The 26,999-nt window shown below is 53.9% G+C and overlaps 1 protein-coding gene across 1 annotated transcript in view; it reads right to left on the bottom strand.

Moving 5' to 3' along the window:
• Positions 1-26,705, bottom strand: part of Kiaa1522 (KIAA1522 ortholog) — a 30,030-nt gene extending 3,325 nt beyond the window's left edge. Inside the window, 6 exon segments of the mRNA XM_052718114.1 lie at positions 1-1,520; positions 1,603-1,716; positions 2,533-2,653; positions 2,903-2,958; positions 3,044-3,214; positions 26,503-26,705. Of these exon segments, the coding sequence (XP_052574074.1) occupies positions 1-1,520; positions 1,603-1,716; positions 2,533-2,596 (1,698 nt within the window). The 5' untranslated portion in view covers positions 2,597-2,653; positions 2,903-2,958; positions 3,044-3,214; positions 26,503-26,705.
• Between the last annotated feature and the right edge of the window lie 294 nt (positions 26,706-26,999).

Here is a 26,999-nt window from a genome sequence, read left to right as displayed (position 1 = left end):
TGGGTGGTAAGATGGGGGTGGGGACGGTGGGGGTGACTGGTCTTTGGAGGCAATGGGAGACTCCTGGGGTGGAGTCAGGCTTGTCTGAGGCATGGAAGGAGATGCAGGACTGGTGTCTATCGTAGAAACTGGCGCAGGAGCCACAGCAGGGGCAGCCAGAGCAGGGGCAGCCTGGCTAGAGCTCTTGGTCTTGGAAGGTGGTGGAGAGAAAGGAGCAGGCACCTTAGGATGAGGAGGTATGACAAACCTGTCACCCAAGGGGGTGGACATCTGTGGACCAGAGCGATCAGAGGGAGTAGGGTCTGAGGAAGAGGAACACAGGGATGTGAGGGAAGAGGACACAGAGGCCCCAGGAGATCGAAGGGATGTCACTCGATCTGGTTTAGGGGGCTGAGCCCTGCCTGGGGAAGCAGGGGCACCTGCCAGACCCTTGTGAGGGAGAGTTGGGGTACCGCTCTGGCTTGAGTATCCACTGGAAGGTGAAAGTGTCCGTTCTGGGGAACGTGGGGGGCGCCTGGAGCCACCTGGAGACGAGCCAGAGCCCCAGCCGCCTGCTGAGCTGGGGGGACAAGGCACGGCCCCCACCCCTGCAGACCCACCTGTGGGGGGTGGCCGGGGCAGCTGTGGCTGCTGCTTCCGCTCGGGTTTGGGCGGCAGCCCTAAGGGCCCATCGGGTGCTGCTGAGCCCCGCTGATGGAGGGAGTAGGTCCGGCGGGGAGGCGGGGGAGGCCGTTTCATCTTCCGCAGGGACACACTCCTGCCAGACAGCTGCCCACTGCTGCGGATGCTGGCCGTGTCCGAGACCTCAGCAGTGCTACCCCCACTAGGGGACCCCCTCCCGCTGCCCCCTGGAGGAGGGGCTGCCACGTTACTGCTAGCTACAGAGCCCTCTGGCCGGCCCTCGGAGCCCCCCTTGGAGGAGAGAGTGGACCCATCGGACACAATGGTCTCGGAGGATTGAGAATGGCTCCAGGTGTCACTGGACGAGGAAGCATGGCGGCTGCGGGGCCGGGGACTTGAGGCTGAGGAGAAGCGGCCCAGTGAGCGCACAGAAGCCGGACTAGCGGACAGCAGGCTGCAGCGGCTCAGAGTGCGCAGGCTGCTGCGGCCCAGGGCCACCACATCCACGGTGGGGGGCAGCACCGCATGTGGGATCAGTTTCGACAAGTAGGTGGCTTGCGGCGAGATAGACATGGCTGGACTCAGGGGCTCCGGAGGCCCTGCCCCTCCTGTCAGTCCGGGCACCGCGAGAGACACAGGCCGCGTCAATGGTGGTGGCCGGGCTCCCGTGGAGCGACCGACAAGTGTGTCATCATGGTAAACACGGTCGATGTGGCGCTGGAGCATGGCCTCTGTATCAGTGCCAGCCTCTGCTTCTGCCTCCAGAGCCTGCAGGGACACCCGGACCCCCGTCCCTAAGGCCAGGCCCGGGGGGCGACCATCCACTGTGGGAATACGGACAGCATCCCGCGGACCAGGAGGCTGTGGGGTTCCTGGGGCCTCGCGACTGTTCCGCAGGCCTGAAATGGACAAGGAGATGGAGTCAGCAGAGGGCTGGCCAGGCTCTCCGTCCACCACCACTGTCCACCTAACAAAGCTCACCAAGTTCCTTCTGCACATGCTGAGGCAGCCCCAGCACCGTGCTCCTCCGCTCCCTCCGTCGCCGCCCTGACTTTCCAGATTTGGGAAATGAGTCATGGGGTCTGAAGGTGGAGCCTAAGGGCCAGTCCAGGGGGAGAAAATCATTAGAGCAGGACACTCCACAAAGCAATGCTCTGTACTAATAAAGTACTAGGAACATTCTGGCAAGGCTAGGTTTCTTTAAGACTTCTGGAAATCCCCTTACTAATTCAACAATGATCTTTCCGTTTGGCGAACAGTTCTTATTACTTAGTGAACATATTATGTCATCGTATTAAAAGCTTGATATTCATTCCAATAAGGTAAATGCTCTTAATATCCTGATTTTCTGGAGAAGGGGTGCTACTAGAGATTGAGGCCAGAGCCTTACACATGTCCTCTGAGGCAGTCCCTAGCCAGTCCTTCGGCTTTTGCTTTGAGGTGGGGGTCTCATACAGTCCAGGCCAGCCTCTGACTCACTACATGGCTGAGATGACCTTGAATGTCTGACCCTCATACTTCTACTTCCCACATGCTGGAATTACAGGTGTGCACTACCACTCTCTATTTTATATAATACCAGGGACTGATCACAACTTCCTGCATACAAGAGTAAGCACAATACCAACTGAGCTATATCATACCAAGCCAATCCGTTATCTTCCACAGAACTTCAGTCAGACTCTCAGAGGAGTGAAGCGTTTATCTTCCACAAATCCGGGTTTCCCAACCCTTAACTATCTTGTTTTGGGTCAGTGTCCACCACGACCCTCCAAGGATAAAAGGTAGTCTTCTAAATTGGCTGAATCACTAAGCCTGGGTCCGGACCAAAAGGGAAGCCGAAGGTTCTAGGACATGCTATGCCCATTGCCTCTTTCCCCTGCCTAGGAATCCCAGCAAGTGACAACACACCTCTGCGTTGGATCATCTCTGAGCGGACGGAGAGGGCATCCTCCGCCGTGGAGCTCTCGGTCATGTAGGACTTTTGACTGCAGAAGGAAATTGTGTCTTCATCCGGCCCCGTCCGGGAGGACTGTTGGGATAAGATCAGCTTGGACAGGCTGCCTTAGGCCTCTCACTAGAACTTTCACTCACAGATTTTCCCAGCATCACCCAGCACTGAGCAGGTACCAGATGGAGCAAGCCTGGACTAGCTGTCAGAGGTCATTTAATTTATGCTCTTCAACATACAGAAGAAACCAGTCCAGAGAGGCCCAAAGCCATGCATGCCAGAAGCTAAGCCAGAAGGGAAGAGCAGGGCAGAGCTGGGCACAGGGCTCACCTGGATGCTCTGGGTGTCTCCATGGTCCCAGCCACCCTTGCTCAGTTTCTGTCTTTCTAGAAGATACCAGAACGGTGTGTTGGCCTAGGCCCCTGACCCCCAGGAGCTGAGAGCAGCACTGGACAGGGCAGGGAGAGTTACCTTGGTGCTGTAAGGAGCGGAGCCCCTCCTGGGCCTGTGTGTGCAGCTCCTCCAGGTGAGGTGGTCTCCCGCTGGGGAAGAAGACATTGTCCTGGTGCTCATCTACTACAGATCCTGGCCCCTGGCTGGGCCCAGCACTCTGGCGATTATCACTCTCAGCTTTGGCAGAGCCTGACGGGATGAGAAGAGGAAGTGAGGCCCAAAGACATATGGGTCCTGGAGATTCTTAAGTGTGGTAACACAGGCACGTAGCACACATACATTCAATGTCTACCCCTACGACACACAGACCCCATGTACACACACTAACTACACCCTAGAGTGCATTTATCGGAGTAATCACATCACATAATAAATGGGACCACACAAAGTCAACACTCAGAACACACAGGCAAACTACATCCACACAACATTCACAGGCTTCATCGATGTATACATACAAACAGTATCCAAGCATAAACGCATGAATGTACCTACACCAGCTTCCACAGACCCACATGACACCATTCTGCATACACACAAACAGCATCTAAGTATACACAAAACTGCATCCATGGGTCACTCAGGGTTCCACACAGACACCCCTAATACACACAGAGCCCACAGCAAATACATTTGTCTCTGAGACCTGAAGCTTCACTTTAAAGGAAAACAAACCACCTTCTTCAAACTGCCCCTTGGCCCAAGTCCAAGGAGAAGATGCCATGGAAAACCAGGGAGCTGTCAGTCATAATCAGGTTCCCAGAAAACCCTGAGGGAAGGATAGGCCAGGGACACCTACTTACCCATATGGCTGCCCTCTGGAAGGATGGGCAGGGGAGGGGAGAAGAGGAAACAGGCCCCTCAACTCCCACTGGGAACTCAGCCTCTCTTGGGGGAACAGGCCAGGTATGGCCTCTCCTGGAGGCCCTGGCCTGGCCCCAGGTACAGAGGAGCCAGGGCTCCATTACAAAGGCTCCTGTTACAGGCCCTGCCCACAGAGGGGCTAGTCATCTAATCCTGAGGATGGGGGCTGCGTCAGCACTTTGCAGTCCCAGCCCATCTTTAAATGAAACCCACAACATAAGCAAAAGCGCTCGGAGGGTCATGTGACCCTGGCAGTACCCTGAAGAGGGGCAGAAACAAAACAAGCCCTTTAACGGGGCCCCACCCCGGGAATGCTCGGACACCTGCCATCCCAGTCAGTGTTCATCAGCACCAGAGGACCTGCCTGCCCCCAGAAGCCACAGGAATCCTACCTACCAAGGCAGAGCTAAGAGGTGCCCCCAGGAGGTCTTGGGTGTCCCGCCCTCCCCGAAAATCCCATGGTTTTACAAGTGGAGAAAGAGGCTCAAGTGGAGTGTGACTCGCAAGTCTGCATCCCCAGAAGGCACCCTTCCCTCCAAAGACACAAAACACTAGAGCTCCTCCAGACAGGAGCCAGGTCTGAAAGCCAGGCTCCCAGGCCCTCCTCCAAGTCTGGTTCCCAGGGCACGCTTTCCTTGTTGCTCCCAAACACCCTCCCCACCCCAGATGACTCCCGAGGGGGCTGCCCTCTCTCTAAACTGGGATATTGAGCTATACCCAGTAAGGAGTGGGCATCCCAGCAGGAAGGCAGTCTGGCCCTAGGGCAGCAGACTCCAAGGTCAGAGGCACCTGGTCCATCCTCCCGGATCCCAAGCAGCACTCAGACAAAGGCAGTCACAAAGCCGCTGGACAAAAGCATGGCCGCACCTCAGACTGCGGCCAGCCTGGTAACCAGCACCCTGAGCGCACCGTTCCTCCTAGCCTTGGTCCCCACTAACCTCAGGGTCTGGCAAAGGGAGCTGTCACCCCTTCCCTACCCTACCCCCACAGCCACACCCACTCACCCTTCTTAAACACCTCAAGAAGGACTGGGAGGTGCCGGCCCAGGAACACTACCATGTCTGCAGCAGATGGTCCCCAGAGCACCAGACTGCACTTCCACTCCAGCCCAGCCCCAAGGGGACTCGGGAGACGCAGGGATGCAAAGCCAGCTCCCAGCCAGCTGCACAGCGCAGCTGAGCACAGTTGGAGCAGCAGGGGGAGGGGCTGCTCCAGGTTCTCCTCCTACCTCTGCCACAGAACCCGCCCAACCGCTAACCCAAGCAGGACACAGGGAAACTGAGGCCCAGAGACTGGGTGCTTTGCTCCTGAGTATGACTGAAGGCAGTAGAGAGAAAACACACAATTCTAGCTGGGGGTCACTGACTCTGCCCCCAAGTTCTTGTCCAAACATGTGGGTGCCAGAACTAAGGGAAGGGCCCCAGCTGCCAGATGGTAGGTGGAAGAGCCACCAGACCAGACTCACTCGGCATGGTGCTCATGCCCAAAACCCTGCCATCCTGGCTGATATGGTAATTTTCTGAGGAAAGAGATCAGCCCATGGAAAACCAGACAGGAGCCCAGAGCTGCCTGTGAGGATGGCAGGGACAGAGGTGGCTTCAGAATACAACACATAATGTGAGGCCAGTGAGATGCCCCGAGAAGCAGAGTGACTGATGGCAACAGCCACTCCGCTCACACACTCGCTGAAGAACTTTCTTCCCACTTCGGCATGTGATTAGAGAGGCTGAGGAACTGCAGAGCACACACCTGTTCCTTCAGCTAGGGTCTTCCCAGATGCCATCCTAGAAGTGCTCACCAGGCACTGGAATAAAGAATTAGTCCAGAAGCAACCCGGAGGTGGAGTTTAGAAAAAAAGCCAGAGGTGCAGGGGAGGGGAGAGGAGGGAAGGGCTAGGGGAGGGGAGAGAGTAGAGGAGTTAGGAAGAACGTCAGGTTCGGGTGCAGATTCAAATCTACCACACAAGCGGTGACCTTTCATAAAAGCAAGGTCAATATCTGGCATGGCTTGGTGGCACATACCTGTAATCCCAGCACTCAGGAGGCTAAGCCAGGAGGGTGGAAAATTCAAGGCTAGTCTGGGCTACATGGCAAGAACTTATCTCCAAAAAAAAGGGGAGGGGAGGTCTGAAAAGATGGTTCAGTGATTCCAAGTGCCTGCTACTCCTGAGGAGTTGGTTTCCAGAGCTCATATTGGGTAGCTCCTAACAGGCTGCTTGTAACTCCCTCCAGGACTGGACACCCTCTTCTAGACTCCTCAGGCACCAACACATGAAGAGCCGATACATATACATACATAAAAACTGATGAAGAAGGGCGGTGGTGGCGCACGCCTTTAATCCCAGCTCTTGGGAAGGAGAGGCAAAACTACACAGAGAAAATCCTATCTCAAAAAAAGAAAAAAAAAGTTAAAGAAGCAAGCCATGTGTAGCAATGCATACCTGTTTCTTCAGAATATGGTCACACCAGGCAGCGGAGGCGCATGCCTTTAATCCCAGCTCTAGGGAGGCAGAGGCAGGTGGATCTCTGTGAGTTCAAGGCCAGCCTGGTCTACAGAGAGAGTTCCAGGACAGGCTCCAAAGCTACAGAGAAACCCTGTCTTGAAAAAAAAAAAAAAAAGTCACAAGTTTTAGACTGCCTGGTCTACAAAATGAAACCCTGTCTCAAAAGCAAAAAACAAAAGGAGCTGAAGAGGTGGCCGAGCACTTTAAGAGCACTGGCTGCTGCAGCCAAGGTTTCATTCCCAGCACCCACAGGGTGGCTCACAACCATCTGGAACTCCAGTTCCAAGGGATCTGACTGTCTCCTGGCCTCTGAACACCAGACACACATATGCACATACATACACACAAGCAAAACATCCAGTTACATAAAAAATGAAAAGAGAATTTAAACGAATGTAAAGAAAGAAAAAGAAAGGGCACAAGAGCAGAGCCCTGAGCCATGAGGCGCTGGCCAGGACAGGCACTGCCTAATGCAGAAGCCCGGAGGTAAAGCACAGCTGGAATAAATACAGTGAGCTGGGGGAGGCCTGGCAGGACCCAGGTCAGGTGACCTCTAGCCCTTACCCTGGGACATCAATGAAGGTTTCAGGTGGGCAGTGACAGTCACTATGAGATCCTCCAGAAAGTCCACAGTAGCTGAGGCTAAAGGGTCTGTGAACTGTTCTGCTGCAACCCAAGCGTGAATCGACCTGTCCCTTACTGCAACCCTCCCTCAGGAGCTAAGAGTTCAGTGGCTCCAAAGTTCCAAGACCACTCAGCACCTCCTTCTCCACTGAGCTCTGGCCTCTCAGAGACTAATCAAACACTGACCAGAACCTCATTCTAGAAGATAAACATTTAGCCAGACAACGGTGGTACACGTCTTCAGTCCCACCACTTGGGAGGCAGAGGCCAGCCTGGTCTATAGAGTTCCAGGACAGCCTGGGCTACATACACAGAGAAACCCTGTCTCAAAAACCAAAAAAAAAGAAAGAAAAAAAAAAGTGGGGGGGGGGCATTATGGGGCAGGGCACGCAGCAACAAACATCTACACAACAATCTCAAGAAGTGAGGGTTTTGCTTTAGTTTTGTTTCTCCGTGAAACAGCTCTGACTGCCCCGGATCTCACTCTGTAGACCAGACTGGCCTCGAACTCACAGAGATGCTCCTGCCTCTACCTCCCAAGTGCTGGGATTAAAGGTGCGCATCACCACCGCCCAACAAAGTAGGTGGTTTTTATTGTTCTGTTTTTGAACAAAGTAGACCTGGCTGACCTGATACATGTTAGCTTGGGTTGGCCTCAAACTTGTGGCAATCCTCCTGCATCAGCCTCTCAAGTAGTAGGACTGCAGGTATGTACCATCACACTTAGTAGAAATAGGCACTTTTTTTTTTCTTTTGAGACAGGGTCTTTGTAGCTCAGACTGGCCTCAAACTTGTTAGACAGCCAAGGATGACCTTGAACTAATTTTAATTATTACATAATTTGGAGTGCACACACCACTACACGCCTTTGGAGGTCCAAACAGTCAGGGTGGGTTCTATCCTTTCACCACGTGGACCCCAGGAACTGAACACAGGTGGCTGGGCTTGGCAACAAGCACTCCGCCCACTCACTGACACACGTCTCTGACTCCCCTGCCTCCGCCTCCCGAGAGTGCTGGGATTACAGACTTGCACCACACCCAGTGTCTGGGCTGCTGGAAAGCAAACCCAGAGACTCCTGCATGCTAAGCTAGGTACACACTCCACCAACTGAGCCACACCTTTTGCCCAGAGTGGGCACTTTCGTCCCATTTTACAGATGAGGAATGAGGCAGTGGGGGTAAATGCTACACACACAGCTGCCCACTCTGGCCTCCACTGAGTAAGTGGCAGGGGCTTTTTCACCGAGGACAGTCTGAATCCAAGTCATGTTCTATTTACCGTGTCAGCTACAAACCTTTTATCTCCCTGCTTGGGGGGGGGGGGTTGGGTGGGACTCCATCATCGCTATAAACTGGAGGGGTTTCGTGTTTGTGTGTTTTTTGCTGTTGTTTTGGTTTTTTAAGACAGGGTTTTCTCTGTGTAGCCCTGGCTGTCCTGGAACTCACTCTGTAGACCAAGTTGGCTCCAAACTCACAGAGATCCCCCTGCCTCTGCCTCTGCCTCCCAGAGTGCTGGGATTAAAGGCGTGTGCTACCGCCACCGAGCAAACTGGAGGTTTTTAAAGCATATGTTGCCCTTGCCCTCTGCCTCATAGGCATGACCCATCAGCCACTCCTATATCCCACACAGACAGGAGAGTGAGATCTAGACATCTGGATGGTGACTACTGCCTACCAGGTATTGGTGGAAGGCAAAGCCTGTGGATCACACAGTCCTGGAGACAGGGACTCTCCTAGTAACTAACTAGTCAAGGACCCAGGAGGCTTGGGAGCTAGGAGACTTCCTGCATCTTCCACCATGCAGGGACAAAGGGGCTGGGCTCCTACTAAATTGGGGGTAGGATGACTTTAGCCCAGAGGTCCTGGACCCACAGCTGGCATTCAAGGTCACAGCTGAAAAAAAAATGCCCAGCCAAAGCCAAGGTGCTAACACCTGGTAACATATCTGGTGCCCCCAACACCTCCCCCTACCCAGAGCCTGCTCTGAGCCACCCCAGGCAGAGATCTAGGAACCAGTGGCTGGCTTGGAGAGGGGCTCTGCAACCTGAGTCTCTGAAAGGGAGGAACAGCCTCACAAAGAGCTGATAACAGGAGGGGGGAGGGGCTTTCCAAGGCCACACTTCAAGAGTCCCAGTTCTGGCTTATTTCACAGGCCAGAGGTGCAGCCGAGGGCAGAGACCTTGAGGTAAAAGGCTCGAACACAGCTGCCACCACCCCTACCTGCCTAAGGGAGGCCACCTTCGGATCTGGATCTAAGAAGATGTCCCATCAAGCGTGGCACTCCAGGAAGTACACGGCAAGCTCTTGAACTCAGACACAGCCCGTGGCCTGCCATGTGCCCTGAGAATGTCCCACTGTGGCCACCTCCACAGATGGATACATCCAGGACTACACCAGCAAGGCTTAAACAGGCTCCCCCAGCCTACACCTCCTCACCTCCTGGCAGGACTGCAGACCCACACAGGGCCTGCCAAGTGGCTGCATGTACAGGAAGGCAGGTGTGTGTACTAACTACCCAGGGGCTTTCCTGAGCCTGGGGATAGGGACAAGCGCCTGTCTCCCTCCAGAGCCACACTCACTTGTGCGCATGTGCACATAGTCTCTTGGCAACATCCTCTATAGGGTGAGGCCTCAACCTGCCCCATTCCAGAACAAGGGGCGGGGGTGGCGCACCCACAGGCCTGACTCAGGGCAGAAGAATGAGGGAGGAGGGCACAGCTGGCCAGGTGGCCTTGCTCAGGAGCTGGCACCCTCCGGCCAACAGTCCACTCTCCTCTTTTCTGCCCTTGGCCACCTCTCCGGCCAGGATTCAGGATGTTTAGAGGCGCCTGGTCTCAACCCCTCTCTATATTCAGGTGGACAAGCTAGGAGGGGGAGAGAGGAAGGCTTCTTCCAGACACACCTCTAACGCAAAAGCGGCAGTCGCTGGTCGGGTGGAGGAAGCTTGATGTTCGCACTCTCCACCAGCCAGCACGGTGAAGTCTGCCTTTTCACAAAGGGCACAAGGAGACTCCAGGGGAAGAGACTTCACCTGCTGAAGGTCACCCAACCAGGAAGTTGCGGATCCCACATTTAAATTGCACCAAATGCCATGGCAGTCCCAAGTCTGTTAATGGGTAAAGAACAGCCAGAGCCTCAGCCCCTCCCTGGCCAAAAAAGGTGTACCTCACCTCTGAAGATGAGAAATCTACTTCCCTTCTCCCAGTGTCCAGCCGCACCTCAGCAGGGGCAGAGCTGACAAGCCAGGCCGGTTCTAATGTAAATATTGGGGGGGCAGGAAGTGCCTGGAGCAGAAGGGGAGGATCCCGTCCCACAGGGTGCCCTGGGGGACAGGTAGTAGTGAAGGGAGGGATTAGCTGCAATAATGTAACAAATGTCATAATGAGTGTCCAGGGCAGCATTTGCCCCAACAATGACATAATAACCCCTTTCGGCCAGGGAATTCTCAATTCCCAAGCCCTTTCTTTCCTCCCTCGAAGCATGATTATCCCCATTTTATGGATGCCACAGAAGCAGTCAGCGTGAGCCAGTGGGGGAAAGCCTGAGAGTCAGAAAAACTGGCTTCCGGGCTTTAGACAAGTAAATCAGGTCTCTCCGCCTCTGTCTGCTCTTCTCCAAAGTAGGGCTGATGTCCACCTCATCTCAGAGTGCCTGGGGACACTAAAGAAAGTCACCCACCAGCTGCTGTGCTAATGAGGCCTATAATCTCAGCACTTGAGACAAACAGGAGGACTACCATGTGTTTGAGACAGTCTGTCTCAAAGAGGGGTCTGCAGAGAGGCTCAGCGGTTAAGAGCACTGACTGCTCTTCCAGAGAACTGGGGTTCAATTCCCAGCACCCACACAGAGGCTCACACCCATCTGTAACTCCAGTTCCCTTGATCTTCTGGGGGCCAGCACACATCTAGTGAACAGACCTACAAGCACTCCACACCTACAGGCAGTCACGACACCCCTACATATAAGATGAGTAGATTAATAATTTGAGAGAGCGCCAGCTCCACTGGAGCTAGGGCTCAGTGGTAGAGTACTTGCCCAGCGCGCATGAGAGGCTCTGGGTCTGATATCCAACACTGCCCATAAAAAGTTTTTAAAAACTAGTTGATCGGAGTGGAGATGTAACTCCATTGGTAGAGTGCTTACAGGAAGCCCCAGGCTTGATTCCCAGGACTGCATAAAATGGAGCACAGTGGCCTATGTCTGTAATACCTGCACTCAGGATTTGAGGCTAGCCTGGGCTATGTGAAACCCTGTCTGAAAAGAGAAAGCTCCGCAACCCAGCATAAACACACAGTATTGAATCAGAGCTGGCCTCGGCCCATCCAGGGTGTGGGCCGTACAGAAAAGGCCTTTCCACTCACAACACTGTAGCAACCAGTATTCCTGAAGACCAGCTGAGGAGACTCTAAGTTCTCTTTCGACTGAGGCACACCTCAAGCGTCAGTGACATGCCCAAGGTTACACGGCCAGTAAAGACAGGAGAGTCACGCTGTGAACCAGCTCTGACCAGCTGCGAAACCAGGTTCTTCCCATGCAACCAGCTGCTCACTGCTCCTGCCCACTTCCTGCCCCTGCCCATTTCCTGCCCCTGCCCACTTCTGGAGCTCTCCTCCAATCTCAAGTGGAGTTAATGACCATTAAGATAAAGTCTGATAAAGCATACTTAACATCAGCTCCTATCTCTCCCCAGTGACCTCGCCCTATCTGGCAGTCCAGACCTAAGAACAGGCAGACTCTAACCCTGGGTGTCAGAACTAGCCTGCACTCTGGCTGGCCCTTGAACTGCAGCTTAATCACTATTTGTAGGACTCAGTTTCTCTAATTGTAGTGTGGGAGAGGTAATCTCTAAAAGACCCTTTTGCATGTATAACTCTGCCCCTACAAGGGGGGCAGTGGTCCCCCATTTAGGATCACACATGGAATATAAAGGTGGTCCAGGGGCTGGAGAGATGGCTCAGCAGTTAAGAGCTCTGATTGCTCTCCTAGATGACCCAGGTTCAATTCCCAGCACCCCCATGGTGGCTCGAACTGTCTGGAACTCCAGCTCCAGGGGATCTAACACCCTCACAGGGACATACATGCAAGCAAAACACCAGTGCACGTAAAATAAAAATAATAAATCATAAAAAAAGGAACGTGATTCAGCTTATCACAGACACCTCAGATAAATGAGGGCTGGTAACTCCCTTATCTGAAAGCCCAGCGCTTCCACAGGCTGTTCAGATATCAGATAGGTGGTCACAAGTCTCCCCCAAAAGAGGAAGGGGGACAGAGGGAGTGGCCTCTGTCTCCTCCCAGTCTGGGAACTTGGAAGACCTGAGGCTCTCCAGCTCGAGAAGCAAGGAGAGGACACAGGAAGTCCAGACAGTCTGACCCACCGGCGCCTTCCCTTGGTCGGTAACCCCAGCAGGCCTGGTGTGCCTGACAGGACCGTGCAGAAACTGGAAGAGAGGGAGGTAAGGCAGCGGCTCTCCTGCACTCCCAGTTTGCAGTACTCATCCCCAACCTGCCCAGGACCAGGCACGCTGCTGGCCTGGGAGGACACCTAAGAAGCAGGATGCAATGTCTTTTCAGCCCAGGGGAGGCTTTGCCTTACCCACCCAGGTCCTTTCCCACCCTCCAAGGGCATTTGATCAAGTCACCTTCCTTAGATCTGGGCTTCCCTTTCTCCCTGTTCACTCTCTAAGCCCTAGGGGCCTCTAATACCTAACTCCTGCCCCTCTCCCACAGCGCTTCCTATGCTTGTGCGCTCCGTATCGTCCAAATCTCCCAGGCTCAGGTTTTCTGTCTCAGGCCTGAGGACCACACAGTTATAATGTGAAACTCATCCACCCATGAACTGACAGACTCGGGTTTGAATCATGTCCTCGCTATCTCCTCATTCTGTAGCACCGTGCAGGTGATTTCACTTGTCTGAGCTCCACCTTACCCATATGGAAAGTGGAGCGAAGAAGTTTCTCTCTTGTTAACTGTTTCGAGAGAAAGGAGTCAATGAAGAGAGCTAGCACTGGCCTTACTTTTCTCTACAGTAACACTTGTGATACCAACCCAGAGCCAAGCAGTCCTCTCTAGGCCTGACTCCCGACGTCCGACTAATCCCAATTCTGCTGCCTCCTCCCCTCCACTCCCACAGCCCCCACCCTGCCCCAGCCCTCACCTCATCACCTCTCCCCTGGATGATTGCAATAGGTTCCAGCTCACAACCCCACCCCCACCTAACCTGCCTTACCTGCACCTGCCTTGGCCCTGGGGCCATCTTCCTAACACACCAGTTTTGTGGGCTCCTCCAGTCTCTCAAACACCTTCACTGGTTCCTGATGACCTGGATTCTTCAGTCCTCTCTGGCCACCTTGCACTTCCTCAATCCCCTTTTCACAGACAAATAAAATGTGCAAGCCTTCAAACTCCAGCCCTACACCTGGGCCCATGGGACTGAGAGACAGATCCTGAATCTTCAGGATAAAGGGACTAAAACTTAGCTGGGTCTAGTGACCCATGCTTTTAATCCCAGCACTTGGGAGGCAGAGGCAGATGGATCTCTGTGTGTTGAGGCCAGCTTGGGCTACAGAGTGAGTTCCAGGACAGCCAGGACTACATAGTGAGACCTTATCTCAAAAAAACAACAAAAGGCACTGAAACTTAACAATGGAACCTCTTCGCCCAGGCACAAAGAAGTAGCCTCAGCTACTTCTCCCTAACCTCCATGCCCAGGCCCAATTCTTCGCCAGGCCATACTTCACAGGTGCCAAAAAGGCCCAGCTGTGCCCTCTAGCTTCATCAACAATCCAGAGCTAATCTCAAGCCTGTAGCTACTCCAAAGCCTGAGTTCGGAACATTGCCTTCGCCTTCTCCGGCTGACCCCAGCACAACAGATGTGATGTACAGCCTGGGATGGTTCCCAGCCCTGGCACTTGGGTTGCCTTGACAATGCTTCTGGCTTCTTAGCAACACCTTGGAGCCCATTAGCTGTGGAGCTGCGGCAGGTCAGTAGAGCACAAGAGAGAAGCAGGATGTCTAGGCCAGGCCGAGCGGCTCGTGCCTATCTATAATCCCAGAATTTGGAGGCTGTGGTACGAGGATGAGGCCAGCCTCAGCAAGGTGAGACCCTATCTTATAGAGACAAACAGAAGGCCGTGAACACTCCACCCTTCATTCAGGCACTCGCTCACGACCAGCTCTACCACTGCCTTCTTAGGCTTCCCTTCAGCCACACGTTTGTGCCAACACTTGGTTCTCAGGAAACAAGCACATCAGACCAACCATCAGAAAGCAAATGATGAGCCCTGCCCAAGTCCAGCCAGGCTGGCTCAGTGTGGCTTCTAGAGCGAGGGAGGGAGAGCCACAGCCAGGAACTTCACAGTTGACAGAGCAGGGAAACTACTGGAATTTCTCATCAACACCCACCTTCTGAGAAATTGTCAGAGTCCACCTGAACAATATTAACCCTTTCCTACTGTCTGATTATCATTACAATAACTCAAAACCATCAAATGCAAATGACCTTGAACAAGGAAGGCCCTTTTCTCTAGACCCCAATCTCTTCATTCTGGAAATGGCCAGCCAGAACTGTAAGGGTCCCAGGTCACCAATGCTGAGGTTCCCTCCTTTCAGACAGGAACAGTGTAGGAGTCAAGGAGGTCCAGGAAACCAAAAGAATCTGACCAAGGTCACCAGCGCCTCTGGCAGTCACAGTGAGAACAGACCCCCCTCTTCTCCCCATCTAGGCTTCCCATCACCCTCACTGGAGAGCTGATGGAAGAATGAGATCATCAGACTTCATGCTGTCCTCTAGGAATGTGGGCCATCCTGGGAACAGAGGTGTATTTTCCCACTACAAGGGGCCCCCATCCCACTTTACCCCAGACCAGCAGGTTCCATACTTAGAACACCTGCCTCTGTTGAAGACCTCCTTTTTTGAGGGGGTGTGATTTTAAATCCATCACCTTGCCCCTCCCCAGTCTCTGCATTTACAAGGTGAGAAAACCCGGGCACCCCCTCCAGAACCCCTGGGACTCCCTGGGATATCCAGAACTGTCGCTCTGACAAGGGAAGACCAGGAATGCCACCTCTCAGCCTTGGGACTGGAGGCCTTCCTCATTCCCTAGCCCCCACCCTCGGAGACTGGAATGTGACCCGCGGAGGGATCCCGCAGCACGCTGGGAAGGGCTGCAACAGCGTTCCAGCCCGGTGGCTGCATTGAAAGGGGGGGAGATGGGGCGGCGACCTCGGTAACTGCGGGGGGCTGGAGAGAGGATGCAGTGGCGCGGTGGGGGTGGGTTCAGAGAACCAGTTGGACTCCCGATCGCGCCAGATGGAGGAGGTCCCTAGCCTTCAGCCCTAGTTTCCTGCTTCTCCCTCCCGGCCTTGTCTCCCCTCCCTCCTGCAAACTTTCGGACTGTTGGGGGTAAAGGTTTGAAGAACAAGTGTGTGTTGTGTGTGCACGTCCATGTGTGTTGTACACAGCGTCTTAGGATCTGCCCGTGAACCTGTGTATACAGCTGGGTGCTTAAGACACTGGACAACTGTACCTACATGACTCATGTGTATGTGCCTGTGTGTCAACCTGAGCGTGGGTGTAGCTCATGTGGCCATGTAAACCGTGTGCACAGGTATATGTACCTGTGCCTCAGGATCTGTATCCGAGTGCCAGTGTGTGGGTGTGACTGTGTATGCGGTTTTGGTCACTGCAACGACATACATGAGAATGGGTGTTGTGTGCAAAATGTAAAAATGTAAGCGTGCCCGCCCGTGGGCATGAGTGGGTACGTGTGTGTCCGTGCGCATGTGAGGGGTGGGATCTGAGCGGATTCCCGGCCCCCCACTCTCACGCCCACCAGGCCCGGGAGGGGACAGCACGGCGGCGGCGGCGACTGCAGGGACCCTCCTCCCCGCCTGCCCCGCCCCCACCCCTACCTGCGGGCCGCTTCGCCGATCGCCCGAAGCGCCAGAAGCTGCGGGTCCGGGGGCCGCTGGGGGCCTTCCTCTTGTGGTGTGAGTTGCCCATGGCGAGTGCGGGAGCTGGCGTAGGCACCCAAGCGCGGCCCAGCCAGCCCGGCCGCCGGGCCCGCAGCCCCGGGAGGGAGGCAGCGAGACGCGCGGGCGGCCACCGCAGGCGCCCCCAGCCCCAGCCCGGCCACGCCCCCTAGTGCTGCGGCCAATGGTCACGCCGAGGGCGGGGCCAGAGGGGAGGCGGGGCCTGGCGCGCAGCCCTTCCGCTCCACCCCTCCAAAGGACCTGGGAGACCTGCTGAGCCGCCCCGCCCTGAGCGCTCGGGAAAGGGCTGTGACTGTCCAGGTTGGGTAGGCGGGTCGCGGGATCTCCCAGCCCAGCGCGGCCTGCCTCTTGGGGAGGACTGCAGTAGAACTGGAAGAACTAGGGGCTGGCCTCCAGGCAAACGGGGGCCGGACCCCTACTACTGCTGGGCCCACCACCGGCCACCACCCCGTGAGTGTCACGTGTTTGTGTTCCTGCACATGTATCGAACTAACTGTATCTCTGTACTTGGGGTGTTGAAAATAATAGTAGCATCTTTTTACTTCGTGCTCAATGTGTGCGAAGCACTGTGCTACCTGCTTTCATGCGGTGTTTCACTTCATCTCAAAATAATTCCACAAGGTAGGTACTTTTGTCGTATCCATTTTACCGACGGGGAAACTAGGGTTCCTTGAAGTCAGCTGATTGACCCATATTCCAAGAGCATTCATTAAGCTATAGAGCTAGGAGCCACATCCAAACTCACCCGTACCTACAGCTTTCCATGCCTTTCTGTGTATCTGTCTTTGACCTTGAAGGATGAGTATCTGGACAGCTATGTGTAACTGCAGGCATTAATTAACATAGCTATGTATTTGTGTAAGTGAAGCTATATCCTCTACCCTAAACATTAGGGTTGTCTCTGACTATTATAATCATGTATGGTGCACGTGTGTCCCTGTAACCGAGTCTGTTTTCATGTCTGAATGTGTACTTTTGTATGTCTGCTTAGCGTTGTGATTGTATTGCTCAGGGTAGCTGAATCTCACTGATTTGTTTGTATTTGAGTTTGTAACCATCTGTTTGTGTGTACATGTGCATAATGTTTGTCAATAAGACTATGCTTTGTGTATCAGTATGACTGCAATTTTATCTGCTGTCTGTGTGTGCATGTAGGTATAAACATCTGAAGCCACCTATGTATCACACTGCAGGGCTGTGTACCCCTCACAGAAGTCTCTTTTTTCAAAACCCACACTAAGCCTTACCACTTCTCAAAGTCTCCTAGGCTACCGAAGGGTCTTCCTTACCTCTGTGTCCTCACAGCTGCCCTTGAACAATGCACCACATACCCTATACCACATTGCCCTACAGCAACTCTCGGTCACCATCACTTTACCTCACCTCCCAAACTGGGCTAGGAGTTCAGAGCCCTTGGTTCTAGGTTCTGTATGGTATGGCTTCTCTTTCTGCCAGCTGAGCAAGCCTTTCTACTATACCACACTGCTGGAATGCCCAGGGATTCCAGGACACTTGGCTCCCTTCTTGCAAAATGGAAGGGTCAAAGCTGATCCCAGCCTTCCCTGAGGCCCTCCTCTTACTAAGACCCTGAGGTTAACAACAGTGAAGTCCCTGAAGAGCTGGCCTTTTACTCATGTGTAGAAAATGGCATGCTCTGTGTACCAAGCAGTATACACCAACCTCACCACTCTGCAGAGAGAACAGAATCCTGTACCAAAGCTAGGAGAGGACTAGGGGGCTGGCAGGTCAAAGCACCTGTTTCCCAGGCTCACATGGGAGGACACGACCCCCATTAGTTGTCTCTGACCTCCATACACATGCTATGGCATGCACACACAAGAAATACATATATAAATAAATGAACACGTTAAAAAAAATATAGGGGAGAAAGATGGGAGGGGCCTTACAGATCTACCGCCTCAACTCCATTCACAGATGAGGACACTAAGTACATAGCGGGGACAGGTGATGTGTGGGAGCAGAGGACACTAACAAAGTAAGCGCACATCCGTCTTTTGGCATGAATTGAGTGTGGACAGGTAAGCAAGGAGCCCGGGAGGATATCTGGAATGGAGGGTGCCGGAGCCACCAGAGGCACTGCGGACACTGTCCCTGCCTATCATAGGAGCCTTCTCTCCAGCTATGTCTTCCTTCCCAGAGCTCTAACTACACAAAAGGACTTCCCCTCTCTAGTGTACACTCCAGACTTCACATCTGCCGACTCCTCTCTTTGCCTGCAAGTCTCCTCTTCATCTTCAAAGCCTTGCTTGACCCTCTGCTCCTCCATGTGCCCTTCTCTCTGGCCCAACTTTCTGTATTTCCCAGGTGCTGCCCTGAGATACACCGACCACACCTGAGGGCTTCCCAGCACCCTACCCCAGCACTTACTTTAAGACATCAAATTATTTAGGTATCTGTTTTACCAACCACAAAAATATCCACAAGGGTAGGAACTGTGTGTGTCACCCTTAGCAAACCAAGCTCTGCACACGGTAGGTGTGCCCTATGTGATGCTGAGTCCACTGAAGATGGAGATGGCAAGGCCTGCTTACTCTGTATAGAAGCAACAGTGAAGCTCTCGTGTCTGTCTGGTGGTGGTAGTGATGGGGTAGTGGTAATGGCACATCAGTGCTTTTTGTTTCAAAGACAGTACCTGCTGCGGGATCCTGGGGAAGAGGATTTGGCACCCCTGGCTGCCAAATATGGGAGAGGCAGGGTGAGCTGGGGTTAGGAGGGACCAGTATGGCAAGCATGTGGACCAAGACCCCAGGAACTGTATGATTAACGTTGGGTACCTTGTGACACCACCCCCACTTGCAGAATGGTGGTGAAGGCTTCACCTGGCTAGAGACTTGCAGGAGAGACCATGCCAAGCAGACAGGAGGCCTGACATGGTTATCTCCTCCCGCCCCAGGAACCCAGTAGATATCATACACTCTGCCACAAGATTCAGGTTCAAGGCCGGTGCAGGCCAAGCTGTCCCTACAGCAGTTGTGCAGCCAGCTGTGAGTGGAGCAACAGTCTTTTGCAGAACCAGCCCTGAGAACAGTGGCGCACAAGGACAGAGAGGGCTGGGACACTGGGCAAGGTGGAAGATTTCATCCCTCCTGCCCAAGGCAGCTGCCTTCACCTCCTTCCTTCTGCATCCAGCCCAGCAGCTGGAGGTGGCCCTGGGGGCTGTGGACCCACGCTCCCACCCCATCATGCTCAGGCCAAACACTATACAATGCCTCCTCTCATTCCGGTTCTCCGGCATGTGACAGGCCAGGAGCAGCTGAGAGGACTTGGAGGGTTCAGGAGAGGGAGAGGGGATTTCCAGGAGTGTGGGAGGGAGGGTGTCCTGCTCTGCCCCCTGCTGACATCATCCGGGGTGGGTTTTCCTGGTCACAGTGTCAGGCTACCCCCCAGTTCAGCAGACCCTGTGGCCAATGCACTTCCAGGACTTGGGGGGACGGGTGGCAGTTGGGGAGAGCCCATAGACTGCAGGTTCTTCCCAGGCCCGAGGGAGGTTCAAGCAGATGGCTGGATGCATGAGGCAAGAGAAGTGGAACAAGGCCTGAAGGTGTCTGAGGGAGAGGGAAGGGGAGGTGCCCCGAGCTCCTCCTGGCTTCCTTCCTGCTGCTCTTCCCACCCTGGTAGAGGCACCTCTCTGGGAAGGGCTTTTCTCTTTGAAGTCTGAACAAAGGAGTGGGGGAAGCCAAAGTCAGCCTGCCACCACCCACCCCACCCCTGCCACGGCTGGGGTGGGCTCCAGACCCACACTAAGACCCAGCCAGTTCAGGTCAGCCTCCCCAAGGAGGCAGGTCCTGGAGCAAGTCACCCCTTCCTCTGGGCCTATCTGTTAAGTACCATGGAGGTTCCTTAGGAGATCCTTGACCATCTCGGGTCATCTATGACCCAAAGTCACTTGGTGCCAGGCCCTGTGCTGGGCAGGACCAAGGCAAGAGTCATTCAACCCAGCTCCTGTCCTCAGGGTACCTGGATAGTAAGGTGTGGTGATCCAGGTTCCCCCACAGAACCCCAGAGAGCCAGCCAGTGACCACCTGGCCCCAGTGCCACAAATGCCTTCACCCCAGCTTCCTCTCACCCCTCAGTTCTACTACACATCTCATCCCAGGGAAGCTGTCCCTGATCTCCCCAAAGGATCTCTTCGGTGCCTTTTCTTTATTGTTTTGCTTTAGTTTTAGGCTGGCCCCCAACTTGTAGTGTAGCTGACTTTAAATTCCTGATCCTCCTGCCTCTACCAACCCAGTGCTGGGCTTGCCGGATTGCCGTAGTCCTGAGCCCCCACACCTAGCTCTGGCCCCTCATTATTTGTTCAAGGACTCATCCTTCCCAGCTAGCGCTCACAGATCCGGAGGTTCAAGAGAAGTGAGACTTCACCGCTTGTCCGTCCCCAGCGCAGTGCCTGGCACACAGTAGGTACTGAGCATTTGCAAAATTAGCTGTCTCCCTTGGCTGTCCAGGCCCAAGGCAGGCAACACCCATCCCAGCACACGGACTAGAAGATGGACACAGCCACACGTCTCACTGTAGCGGAGGGAACCCTGCCTCCACAACCATGGCCTAGGCCCCAAGCTAAAAACCTGCGTAGACACCCACCCAAAGGGAAGGGAATCACAAAAACAAATTCTCCTAACCTTTAACCTCTTAAGCAGGGTCCTTTAAAGGCTAAGGGGCAATAACGGTCCCCAAGAGTATCAGAGATGAGGGCGGTGGCATCTTAAAGGAGGACTAGGAACTTGCTGGATAGAAAAATGAGAGCCAACACATCCCAGGCAGAGGAAATGCACATAAAATGACAACATCTGAAGATGCACGAGAAGCTACTGAAAGGCAAACAGATCCAGTCTCAAGCAAAATGTGCCCAAGGAGACTTTGGGTCATCACTTTTAGAATGATTATCAACAGCTAGGCCATTATGGTACATGTCTTTAATTCCAGAACTCAGGAGGCAGAGGCAGGCGAATCTCTGAGTTCAAGGCCAGATGAGTTCCAGAACAGCCAGGGCTACACAGAGAAACCCTGTCTCAAAAAACAAAGCAAACAAACAAAACAGAATGATATAGACTATTAGCTGTTGAGCATGATAACATGTGCCTTTAATCCCAGCTATTGAAAGGTAAAGGCAGGCAGGTCTCTGTGAGTTCAAGGCCAACCTAATCTACATGGCAAGTTCCAGGATAGCCAGAGTGACACAGTGAGACCCTGTCTCAAAAAAAAAAAAAAAAAAATTAGCTTTGGGGCTGGAGAGATGGCTCAGCAGTTAAGAGCACTGGCTGCTCTTCCAGAGGACCCAGGTTCCATCCCCAGCACCCATATGGTGGCTCACAACCATCTCTTACTCCAGTCCCAGGTGATCTGACACATCTTCCTGCTACATAGGCAGTGCATTAAGTTCTGCACAGACGTACATGCAGGCAAAACACCCATACATATAAAATAAATGAACACATGGTCCAGCATAGAGAGGTGGCATTGCCAGGCTACTGGGTCCCCTTTCCTGGACACGGTTCCTGCCCTACACAACCCACTCTCAAATCCAGAGACTCAGAGTCAGAAACCACTGGACTTCCTATGTGTTAAGCCAGAGCACACCTAGACAGGTTGAAGGTAGCTTAGTTAGGGTCATTCAGTATAGCAGAGCTCCAGACCCAGACTCAAGCCAGGCATGGTGGTATGTATACGCCTTTAACCCCAGCACAAGGGAGGTGGAGGCTGGCAGATCTGAGTTTGAGACCAGTCTGGTCTACATAATGAGTTCCCAGCCATTCAGGACGATATAGTAAAATTCTGTCTCAAAAAAAAAAAGAAGGGAGGGTGAGAGAGATGACCCAGTAGTTTAGAGTATTTGTAGCTCTTACAGAGGTCTCCAGTTCAATTCCTAGCACCCACATGGTGGGTCACGATTGTTGGTAACTCCAGTTCCAGGAATCCAACCAACATCCTAACACACTCTCCTGACCTCTGTGGGCACCAGGCACACACAACATGCACATACATACATACATGCGGCAAAATATTCATACACATAAAATAAATAAATCTAAAAAGTAAAATTTTCAAGAATTGTTTGTTTATGTGCATCAGTGTTTTGACTATATCTATGTCTGGATGAGGGTGTCAGGTCCTCTGGAACTGGAGTTACAGACAGGGAGCTGCCTTGTGGGTGCTGGGAACTGAACCCGGTCCTGAGCCATCTCTCCAGCCCTAGTTGTTTGTTTTTCGAGGCAGGGTTTTCTCTGTGCAGGTAGCCCAGGCTGGCCTCAAACTCAGAGATCCACCTGCCTCTGCCTCCCGAGTGCTGGGATCAAAGGTTTGCACCACCAAAACAAAACAAAAAAAATTAAAAATTTAAGGATTTAATATAGAGTGACTCCACTAGAGTGAAGGATTTACTTTAAAAACAAACAAAAACGCCACCCCAGATGCTCTACAGCCCTACACCAAGGACGCCAAATGGAAGGGAAGGAGTTCCTAGGGTGACCTCTGCTGGGCCTGACCGTAGGAAGGAGTTCCTGAATTCTATCCCGCCCAAAGCAAACAGGAGGGCCGCCCTTGGACCCTCCCCCCTTCCCCAAAGCTAGCCCTGTTGAAAGCTCTCTGCCAGACTCTCTCCAGAAGATTGGCACGCAGTGCTGTGACGGACATCATCTATTATTTCCACCAACAGGGGAGGGTCTCAAGTATCCCAGGCAGGCCTACACTCCCTATGTAGCTGAAATGACCTTGAACTCCTGACACCTCCCGCTGCCACCTCCCAAGTCCTAGGCTTATAGGTGTGTACCACCACACCCAGTTCATTCTGTACTATGGATACAGAGCTCAAAGCCAGTTGAACACTATACCAACTGGACTATGTCCCTAGCCCCAAGCTGCCAGTTTCTTAAAAAAAAAAAAAAGAAAAGAAGAAGAAGAAGAAGAAGAAGAAAGCTACTTATTTATTCTATATATATATATGAGTTCTCCATCTTTCTGGGCACCAGATCTCATTACAGATGGTTGTGAAACACCATGTGGGTGCTGGGAATTGAACTCAGGACCTCAGGAAGAGCAGCCAATGCTCTTAACCACTGAGCCACCTTTCCAGCCCCCAAGCTGTCAGTCTTGGCTTCAGGTATTCCCATCACTTTGAGCAATGCCGGACTGTGTACTAAAGACTCTTTCAAATGCATGAGACCAACTGACCTTGGGCAATATGCTGCTTCCGCGCTAAGGATTTTTTCACCTGTACTAGTGAAAACTGCTTACCTCCAAACAGAGAACAGCCTGGCCAGAGTTTGAGCAGCCCAGCCTTCCTGTTAATTCTCTTCCCCCTTCAAACTGGCCCTCCTTCCTGCTCGATACCTCCAGAAAGCCTTCCCTGTTAGCCACTGGACCTATCCTGGCAGCAATCCCAGAACACTCCATCCGGACACACTTGTTCAGGTGATCTTTCTGGAAAATATGGATTCCTGTTTGCTTTTGCTTTTTCAACTTCCTCTTATGTCTGCCTCCTCCTGTGAGACAAGGTAAGCCTCCATCTCCTGTGACTTCGCATCAGTAATAATCAACGTGTGTGTCTGAGATGTAAAACATGGGCTAAAATGAACTAAACTAATACCCGAGTCCTCAGCATCCCACATCGGAAGCCTGCCACCACTGGACCATACTCCACAGTTTAAAGAGTTTTCAAGTCTGTTATCTAACTGGATTCTTGAACACCCTGGTTTTACAGATAAGGAAGGGCAGGCACGGAAGGGTGAACGGGCAGCCTGTGTCTCGTCACTCAAGAGGCTTGTTCTTGTTGGCCTCCCAACCCACCCCTGCCACGTTCCTCTTGACTAAACTTTTGAACGGAATCTAGCGCCCCTTGCCTTCCACACTGACTTCTCCTTCCTGTGTTATGTCATCTCTTGTCAGAACCTTGGACCATCAAGGCTGCATCCAGGGAAAGGTTCCTTCCCTTTCCCACAGAGAAGCTGCTTGTCCAGTGCCATGGGTCTTACTTAGGAGCTGTATCAGAATTAAACTCATTTGCCTGACTCCGATACTGTCCCCACACTATCAAGTTCCCTTACCTCTCTCTGGGCTGACTCCTATCTGTAGAGTGAGCTGCCTGAGATCTCCAAGCCTCACCCTGTGTCTTATGGAGAACCATGTTAGTTTGAGAGACATCCAATTTTCAATTTAAATCTCAGTCTGGTCAAATTAATCATTCACTGTCACTAAGCCTTTGGGGTTTTTTCCATCTGCAAATGGGACCCCCCCTCCCCCAGACAAGTGTTGATATGTAGCCTGGGCTGACCTCAGATTTATTCTCCTGCCTCAGCAGCTCCAGTGCTGGGGTTCTAAGTGTGTTGCCATCATGCAGGGCTCTGCAAATGGGATCTAGTGAGGAAATGGATCTAGGTCTCCTGACACATTCAGAGTCATCCATCAACGTCAGATTTCTCCTTTTCTAAGTCTGAAAGGGGAAGCACAAGAGTCCTGGGGGAAGATGTGAAGCTTGGGTCCCACTGCAAGCTGTGTCTCCCACATAGCAGTGAGGGGAGCAGGGAGGGACCTGTGTCTCTCAGATCTCTGGCTCTGAGAATGTGATGGACCTAAGGAGCTCCCCACAGAGGCCTTCTGTCCTTCCAGAAATGCCCCTAGCCTAGCGTATCCCTCCTTCCCCAAGCTCCATCCTGATGATCATGTCCCCTGAAAGAGTTAAGCCTCCAGCCTTGGCTTCCTGGCCAGTGGAGATTAGAGAGATCGGATTTATTTCTCTTAATAAACAGAAAAGAAGCTGGGCCAGGCAGGTGACAAGGAAACAATGGGAACAATCGAAGGCTGGAGCGAAAAGGAACAGGACTGCCCTCAGAAGGACCCGGAGCCACCTCCAGACCTGGGAAGACAACAGCTCAGAGCAGAGGGTGTCACCCACGCACGTGGACTCGGTGAGGCCGACCTGCTGCCCAGAAAAAGCCCAGTGCTACTCAATACCAAACACAAGGCAGGAGGAGGCTAGGCCACTGCACTGATGACCTCAGGAGGCTGGAGTACTAACCCACAACTCAGTCACTGCAGCCCTCTGCCTCCAGGCTGGTCGCCTGGAAGAAGAGAATGCACGCCCCTTGGGGTATACCACTAGGTCACTATCCCGCCTGACAACCTGACCACAGCCCATACTGCTGCAGTTCTGACCCAAGCCCTCTTACGGGAGGTTGGAGCGACTTCACCCTCCATCCCCGTGGGGAAGCCTGGGACAGACTCTCCTCCAGGTAGGGGCTGCAGAACACTTGGAAACACCCCTCATCCAAACCTTCCCTCAGGGTTTGGCCCATTCATCTCAGTCCCAGCACCCTAACTTCTATTTGTGGCTAGACTGCAGGGAAGCAGGGCCCTTATCCAAAAGGAAGATCAGGGCGGATGCAATCGCACAAGGTTTTCCACCCTCTTCCTGACCCCTCAAGTTCCTTCCAACTCTCCAGAGGTGGTTAAAGGACACTGCAAAGGAAAACACAGCTAGATGGGTCGGGCCCTGACCTCTGCCATTTCCTCACCATCATCACAGTCACTGGGCAGAACAGGAGAGACAGACTTCCAGGCGCAGCTGCCCCCAGCAGAGACTCACACTCCCTACCAAACTGGAGACAGAAGCATGAGAGAAACCAGACAAGTGGCCAAAAGTACAGTGACCCTAACAGGGACGGACAGGTCAGGTCCTTCCCCGTTTCTCAGGCTGCCCATCCCTTAGGTTCCAGGAAGAGCCATGGACTCAAAACTCCACAGACTAGGAAACAGCTGCTGGATTTCACTCACCCAGCCCAGGCACAGCCTCTCCATTTAACGTGTACCTCAGTTTCCCCCTTTCTCAACACCAGCAGGTCCCTACCTGGACTAGGGAAAGGAGTAAGTGATGAGGAGAGGCCCTAGGTTCTGGAAGGTGATCTCACCACCCCAGGAGGTGGATGTTTGTGGTTTGGCCCAGGTAAGGAGGGGGTGGGGGTGAGAAACGCTAACACCGGGAACAACCTAAGGCAAGGGACTTCAAGCTGAGTCTTTTGTGGAACTGGGAACCAGGATCTACCCGGAGGGCAAAAACTCCCGTTTGAGTAGGTTGACCTTAAAGACCCAAAGAGACCGCCACCCCAAGACCCAAGGCCACCTGCCTCTCCCATTGGCCCCAGGCCAGAGTCAAGTCTCTGACCCCCTGACTCAGCAGAGGGCAGAACCTGGGAGAGCGAGGGGGAAGTTCTCTCCACCAGGAGGGCCAGCCAGCCCAGCACTTCCTGCTTCAGCCAGGGAATCCCTGCCCCAGATGGGGGTCTCGACCCCTCAAAGTTGGATAGCCTGTGTCCCTGGAGCGGCGCAGGTCCTCTCTTGGGGTGCCCTAGGCTCTCCACTTCCTCCAACACCACTGCCTAGGAGACAACCCTTCCCCATACTGCCGACCCCCCCCCCCAGGGGACCCACCCTGCCACACCCTCCTCGGAGCGCTCAACCCAGGTGCCCAGCCACCTTACCCCTGCCTTTGCCCTTGGCCCGCTTGGCCTTGTCGTCCGCCTTCTTGGCCCGGGGGGCGGCCGACTCGGCGCCCTCGGCCCCGGCCGCCTTCTTCTTGCGCCGTTTGCCCCGCAGCCAGCTGAAGGCGCGGCGGAGGCCGGAGCGGGACTTCTTCCTGCGCGGGGGGCCGCCGGGGCTGCCAGGCTCCTCGGCCGCAGGTGCGGCGGGGGGCGCGCGGGCCGCCATGGCGCGGGGCTGGGGGGGGGGGGGCGCGCGGTGCCAGCGGCGGGGGTCAGGCCCCCTGCGGCGCGGCGCCCATGCGCGGGGGCGGCCGCCGCTGGAGACGCGCCCGGAGAAAAGTTTGGGCGGCGGAGGCCGAGCGAGCGCTGCGGGGGCGGGGGCAGCGCGGGCGGGGCCGCGGGGCGGGCGGGCGGGCGGGCGGGGCGCGAGTGGCGGGAGCGGCCGTCGGGGGAGGGGGGCGGGGGGGGGGAGGATCGGTGGCAGCGCGGTGGCAAGC

Source organism: Peromyscus californicus, unplaced genomic scaffold, assembly GCF_007827085.1.
Source record: "Peromyscus californicus insignis strain IS unplaced genomic scaffold, ASM782708v3 Scaffold_5__1_contigs__length_169319896, whole genome shotgun sequence".
Lineage (NCBI taxonomy): Eukaryota > Metazoa > Chordata > Mammalia > Rodentia > Cricetidae > Peromyscus > Peromyscus californicus.
This window is presented reverse-complemented; position numbering and strand designations above follow the sequence as displayed.